The 7624-nt window shown below is 40.5% G+C and overlaps 1 protein-coding gene across 1 annotated transcript in view; it reads right to left on the bottom strand.

Annotated features, from left to right (window-relative positions):
- SNX30 (sorting nexin family member 30) overlaps positions 1-7624 on the bottom strand; it is a 161308-nt gene that overhangs the window by 8570 nt on the left and 145114 nt on the right. Inside the window, exon 8 of the mRNA XM_027839060.1 lies at positions 642-794. Coding sequence (XP_027694861.1) covers positions 642-794 — 153 coding nt within the window. The remainder of the gene's footprint in view (positions 1-641; positions 795-7624) is intronic.

Genomic DNA, 7624 nt, shown 5'->3' with positions numbered 1-7624 from the left:
AGTAGAAAAAAAAAGTCCTTCAAGGAGTGTACATTATAATGGCAGAGACTATGTGTAAACAACTATGTATAAACAAGATATATAAAGGCTAAAGTGGAGGTAGCCTCAAAGGGAAGGCACTAGCATTGATGGGGACTGGCAAAAACCTTTTTGTAGAAGGTGGGATCTCAGATGAGACTTGAAAGAAGCCAGGGAAGCCTAATGCTTTAAGGTTTATACTACCCCCCCCTCCACATGTATGGGTGTGTGTGTGTGTGTGTGTATGTGTGTGTACACCCTATCATTTGATTCTCACAACAACCCTAGGAAGCAGGTGCTATTATCACCCCCATTTTATAGATGAGGAAGCTAAGGCCAACTGGCCCAGGGTCACAAAGCTACTAAGTTTCCAGCTCATTTTACAGATGAAGAGACAGAGCCACACAGGGTTACACAGCTACAGGTGTCTGAGGCAAGATTTAAACTTGGGTCTTCCTGACTCCAGACCTGGTACTCCATCCATTATGCCAGCTAGCTGCCCATATTCTGCCTCAGTTACCTCATTTCTAAAATAAGAGGCAGACTCCATGAGCTCTCTAAAATCCCTTTCTAGCTCTAAATCAACAATCCTGATCCTAAGTGTTAATCAGTCTGATAATTACCTTCTCGTAATATTGGATATTTTTGTCAGCCATTCCCATGAGTAGCTGCCGAAAGTCCTGCCTTTTGTTGTTCTGCCATCTCTCCATGTCGGCCTTGAGGTCAGCGTTAAAACATTCTACTCGATCTTGACACTTCTCAACATCAGCTGGCACCTTGGAGAAACACATTAAATGGGTGTTTTGAGAGACAAGAAGGCGACACAACACATACACATAGGGTTACCTGTGATAGCTTATTCTCTTGTTCTTGAGATTCTCTGGATTGTGCATTTTTTTTTTTGGTGAGGCAATTGGGGTTAAGTGACTTGCCCAAGGTCACACAGCTAGTATGTGTCAAGTGTTTGGTCTGAGGCCAGATTTGAACTCAGGTCCTCCCAACTTCAGGGCCGGTGCTCTACCCACTGTGCCACCTAGCTGCCCCTGGATCATGCATTTTTAAAAGGGTCAAAGTAATAAACAGCTGTCTAAAAGCATTCAGATATCACAGTTAAGCCTTTTCTTCATTCCATGCTACACTTCCACTGGGTGAGTCACTTAATGATACATTTTTCAGAAAGTAGAATCTGAGAGGAATAATAATTTGATGATGAGTTGAACCCTCTCATAAAAATGACTGACTCCATTTTCTCAACCAAACAGTCAAGTTCCCCAAAACAAGACAAAATGAATCATGGGGAGAAATGCCTTAAGTTATTAAAACAGGAAGAAATACTCCAGGGCCACTGAAAATTACTATTAGTTCCTTTTATTAAGGGTTTTGTAATTAGGATTCACCCAGTAGAGACTCTTGCACCCATTTTGGAAATAGGAGGAGGGTGGGAAAGTCGGTTTATTTCACTACTTTGTAGTTCAGTCATTTCAGTAGTGTCAGACTCTTTGTGATTCCATTTGAGGTTTCCTTGGCAAAGACACTGGAGTGGTGTGCCATTTCCTTCTCCAGCTCATTTTACAGATGAGGAAACTGAGGCAAACAGGGTTAAGTGACTTGCCTAGGATCACATAGCTAGTCAGCATCTGAAGCCAGATTTGAACTCAAGAAGATGAATCTTCCTGATTCCAGGACTAGGATTGAGCATGAAAAGCTCAATACTTCCCCCATCTTTATCATTCTGAGAAGTATTCATTACAGTCAGTCTCTCTCCTTCAAGTTCCTCACAAAAATCAAAGCCCCAATTTAATTTTGCTTCATCCTATATATTAGTCAACCAAAAAATGATCTCTACCCTCCCAAAACTGTAATAATCAGGAAATAAAAATGAAGTCCAACAAGGAGTATGTATGTAGGGGGTGTGTGTGTGCGTGTGTGTGTGTGTGTGTCTGTGTGACAGAAGAAACAGGTTTCAATGTGAGACAGATCTGTAATTAAGAGATTAAGTACGTGTCTTGTCCACAGTCACTTACCCAATAGCTTGGATGCAGATCTGCAGGTCTTAGATTCCAAATCTGGCCCTCTCCTCACTAGCCTCAGGCATATCACCAATCGGGATGCCCTTCCCTCCTTGTTACTCCCTCCCAAAACCTATGCAGACTGCTTGGTTACTCACACAGCTTCAATGAGATTAGAGTCATCATGCGTATTCTTTTCAGTGAGATGGAATACCCATAGATGGGCCTTTTACCATCTGCCCTGCCACTGCCCTCTAGGCCTTACCATGTGTCATCTGACATACAGATGCAGCCTAAGTACCCCTGGGACTTGCCATCAGTCCTACTACAGCTTCTTTAGGACTTCCTGACCTTTCTACCATACTTTGGTTCCTTTCTTTGAGGTGCTATCTCCTCTAATTAAAGTGTGAGTTCCTTGAGAGCAGGGACCATCTCACTTTTTCTATTCATATCTCAGGACTTCGCATCATGCATGGTACACAGTAAGTGCTTAATAAATGCTTTTTACATAAATTATCTCATTTGATCCTTGTGGCTGCTATTCTTGAATGCAGAAGCAAAACAGAAGAGAGGGTTAACTTTTTATAAGTTAAACCAAAGCTCACAGGTTTCATTTTTTTTTCAATATACAATCTACTTCTTGTATTTATAAAATGAAATATTTGTGGATGATTGTTAAGTTCACAATAAAAAGCAAATGAAGTATTAGATATTAAGTCAGGAGGACCAATGAACCAGGGTCTCAATCCCACCCACTTCTGACAACAGCTAAATGACAATGGGCAAGACATTCAAACTCTGAATCTCAGTGTCTATATCCATAAAATGGGGAAAATGATACTTGTAGAGCCTACTGCAATCACTCTGGGACTCAGATGCATTGAATTATGTCAAGCATTTTGCAAACTTTAAACCCCTATATGTCAGTCATTATTATAATGCCGGGAAAAATGAGTATGAGTATTACTCACTCTGTAGGCAAAAGAGAACCACTGAAGATTTTCTAAGCAAAGGAGTGACACATGTGCATATGGGATGTTTATGTTTAGCAATGATATGAAGGATACCCTAAAAGAGGAAGAATGGAGACGGGAAGACCTACTAATAAATTAGTGCTTTTAGCCCCAGAGAAGAGACATACCCCCACCCCAAATCTCTGCTTTGCAGAAGTCAGGGTCCATGGATATGGTCCATATAATATCAGATTTTTTTTTTATGTGCTCACTGATTTTGCTAAAAAAAAAAATCTCTCTTTAAGTTTTCTTTTGTTGTTATAAATGACGGCTCTCTTAGAAAGGGGTGGGACAGGGGAAATCTAGTTAATATAAAAATAAAAGTGAGTGACCCTGATAAGTCACTGAACACTTTAGTTCCCCCTCAGGCAACTCTACCTGCTGATTTTCATTAGAGAGGGAGGTCCTCCCTGGAAGGGTTTGAACCACAGATCTGGTTCAAACAAACAACAGAGGTTTTGCTTAAAAGTCCATCATAATGAATTTAGCATTTTGAAGAACCCAATCACTCTCCCAGAACCCAATCACTCTCCCAGAACCCAACCAAGGTAAAAAGAGAATTAACACTGATGTGCCCTCAAGCAAAGGAATTATGCCCAAGGAGCAGAACTGAATAAATTCATATCCAATTGTCTTCGACCCTAATGTACCTCATATTCCTTTAACAAGCCCTGAAAGGCTAAGAAGTGTCAGGTATACAGACAATCTGGCCATGTCACTTGGGCTGGTCTGCCATGACAGGAATGAGAGAGAGAAAGAAGGCATTGGCCTATGCAAAGTGGAAAACTCCGCTCTAAAAAAAACAAAGCACAGCTATTCCTAGCAAGAAATGACTCACTTCTTCTCTCACTCACTTCTTGACTTTACTTTCACAGTTGCCTCTCCCACTTTCCTCTGTGGGTAAATGGAAATAAAAGGAGTCTCTCAGTGTGGATCTCAACCACCATTCCACCTGCCTTGCTGAGCACAGGAGCACGGGAGCTCCAATGTCATCAGCACAGGATGTATTCTCTGGTCTCACTTGTTGGTTATCTAACCATTGTTACACTGAGAACACAAAGAAGACAAGGGAACTATCAGTTCCTTGGGATTATAATACTTTAAGAGTTAAGAAGTATCAGAAACTAATCAAATTCTTAGCGTCATGCTTCAAATTTCCTTTCTCCCTACCTACCATCCCTTCATGAGGCCTCTATCACACCAATTTTGTTGCCCTTGTTCCATTATTCCTAACTCAACAAAAACATGGTTATTACTTTTAGCATAAAGCTTAATCATTTTCCCAGTTCTAAGTCTATAACCTGATCACCCCCCTTTCCTCCACTCGGGACCCTTCTCTTCTGCCTCTAAACATACTACATCTCCCAAACTCTGCTCAAAATAAAAAATTTTGCTACATGTGCCATGCCTAAAAAACCCCACCTGTTCTGGTCACTTTAAAACTTCCAAAGATGTGCAGTACTTAGTATAAAGCTTTGCACAGAAGCAACTAATTAAATCTATGTTCATTTTGCGGACTTCCTTCTCTCCCTTCTGGGGAGAGTCTGGGGACTTCAAGGGCGTGGTTGTTTTTTCCTTATGTATTTTACTTTTCATACCTGAGCTTGCTGAAAATACAAGCTATTCTTTGATGATATTTCTTAATGACTTACTATCAACAGGTCAAGTTCTCATTGACAATATTGGAGAAGGGATTTGTTGCTGTCATATAATTTCAACAGCATCTTAGAATTTTAAGGTGCCTCAGAGGTCATCTATTTCAATTTGTACCTGACCAAACTTCCCTTCTACAACATATCCAATAAATTGGTGGACAACCAGCCTCCCCAGGGATGGGATGTTCACTTTTTGGATAGATGTAACTGTTAGAAAGTCTTTCTTCAGGGTTTCTTGGCTCTTTTCTTGGGTCAAGGGATCCTTTGCCAGTCTGGTAAAGTCTATGGATCCCTTCTCAGAATAATATTTTTAAAAATTCAGAAGGGAAATGCCAAATTTCTGATAGAGGTTAGTGAAAATAAAGTAACATTTTCCCTCACTCAAGTTCAGGATCCCCTAAAATCCATCCATAAACCCTTGGTTAAGAACCTCCTGCTTTACATGGAAGTTTGCTTCTGAAATCTGCCTCCACCTAACTCCTAACCATTGATCCTAGTTCTGCCTCAGGGGCTAAGCAAAACTAATCAAATGTCATATGAACACTGCTCATATGAACACTTAAAATATTTGAGAATAGCTATTATGATCCCCTCTCCTCCTTCCTCTAACCCAGAAAGTCTCTTCCAGGCTGCAAACCCCCCAAATCTGACCAATCCTCATTTCCATTATCTGGAGGAAATTCCCTGGTGATGTTCCTCATTTTGCTTTTTTGTCTCTTTCCTCAGACAAAAAAAAAGAAAGGTATCCATTCCACAAGAGTGAAAGGGGAAGTTCAGATTAACCTTTAGTTCAAAAAAAGGCTTATTCCAAGTCTCAAAAATCTGGGTTATTTATCCTCAATATTAGTGAACAGGCAGAAGAAATCAAGAGGAGCCTGACCTTCATTTGACTTACAATTTCCTTAATCTCATCAGATAATTCAAGCTAGGAAAACTGGCTGAGCAATCCTGATTAGCCTGAAGAGAAATGATTTCAATCAGATGAGTTTTTTTTTTAAGTATTTTACATACTGATGGTCTAAGATGACAATAAGAATACTTTTCATGCATTATAACAGGCTCATGAGCACACTTTGTACTAAAATGCAACTCATTTTGTACTAAACTCACTTTGCACTAAAATGCAACTCATGCAAGTCATTTCCATCCACAGAAACTGACAGATTAATTCCCCATTGCACAGAATGAATTCTGGATGGCAGAATTAGGCAGATGCTCATTTCCACACAGGGGCATGTGCATGGCAGCTGAGAATTTTGTTTTCTCTTTCCAGTCTGAGGAAAAACTTGGTAGCTTTAACACTGCTTATATTTTCATTTTCAACCAAAATGTGCCCTAACTTTTCAAGAAATCTCTACTAGAAGAGCCATGAAGGTTAATTAGCTGAAATAAGCAGCCAGAATACCATTTAGGTCCCCTGCCCCATTCTTCTGTCTCTGGGTTTCAGAATGAGAAGCCCCCATGTCCCCTCTGTGAACTGTTACAGCCCTCCAGCCCCTAACCTCAAGAAATTCCCTTATATTTAGCCTGCATTTCTCTGATGAAATCCATCCCATTTCCTTATAAATATCTTGTTTTTTTCCACAATTTCACCCAGTAACCTAAGTAGAATAAGTGCCTTGCCTTTTTTGGACACTACTGACAATTTTGGCTTCAAAATGTAAGATAGATACACGTACCTAGTGCACTGAACCCTAGCAACTAAGAACCAGGCTGACCTTAAATGGGAAAGACAAACACATACCAAAGCTTAAAATCTCTCAGTTGCCCTAAGGTACCACAATAGGCACGAATTCTTTTCACTCCATGACAGTTTGGAGTAGCTAGGTCAGAAGCCAGATTGCATAAGGTCTTTTGAAGAGAGTTAAAAAGGAGCAGAGAGACTAAGGGTAGTTTAAGGAGTTTAAGGGAGGAGAGAGAGAAGATGAAAGATATACCAATGCGGTAATATCTTACGAGAGTTTTTATAAACATGGCAGACACTTGCAGTATGACCATAGCTAGGTGGCACAGTGAATAGAGTGCCCGACCCGGAATCAGGAAGACCTGAGTTCAAATTTGGCCTCAGGCACTTACTAGCTATGTGACCTTGGGCAAGTTACTTGATCTCTATTTGCCTCAGCTTTCTCACCTGTAAAATGGGGATAACAATAATACCTAACTCCCAGGGTTGTTGTGAGGATCAAATGAGATAATATTTGTCAAGTGCTTAGCACAGTGTCTGACACATAGTAGACATTATATAAATACTGGTAATAGTTATTATTTTTCCCCACCCTGGATCACTCCTCCATTCCTATTCATGTACTGCTGAATGGAACTGGAGGAAATCATACAACCAGACTGATATGTTAACTATTTCAACTGGGTCCTCACTGCAGCAAGGCAATTCTTTTATTCTTCCTTAATTGATTCTCTCATCCAATCACCTCAACAGCCCTTCTAAACTTCTCTCCTCACACCTGCCTCCCTCCACTCTCTCAGTTGAGGTCCTGCCCTCATACGTTATCAAGAGAATAGAGAATACAGTAAGTTCCTGCTTTTCCACTTCTCATCTCCCAATCCTGGACCTCATCCCCTACTATATCTTCTTTTGTTCCAGTTTCTGATGGAAAGGGGGTCCTTCTCTCCAAGGCTAGCTCTTGTTGTTTTTTCTGTCCTGTTTACCTTTTTATGTCTCTCCTGAGTCTTGTATTTGAAGATCCAATTTTCTGCTGAGCTCTGGACTTTTTATCAGGAAGATATGGAAGTCCGCTTATTTTATTGAATGTCCATGTCCTCCCCTGAAAGATTATACTCATTTTCGCTGGGTAGTTTATCCTTGGTTGTAATCCAAGCTCCTTTGCCTTAAGGAATATTGTATTCCACGCCCTATGATCTTTTAATGTAGAAGCTGCAGGGTCCTGTGTAATCCTGACTGTGGTTCCAT

Source organism: Vombatus ursinus, unplaced genomic scaffold (genome assembly GCF_900497805.2).
Source record: "Vombatus ursinus unplaced genomic scaffold, bare-nosed wombat genome assembly UNPS02014832.1, whole genome shotgun sequence".
In the NCBI taxonomy this organism is placed as follows: domain Eukaryota; kingdom Metazoa; phylum Chordata; class Mammalia; order Diprotodontia; family Vombatidae; genus Vombatus; species Vombatus ursinus.
This window is presented reverse-complemented; position numbering and strand designations above follow the sequence as displayed.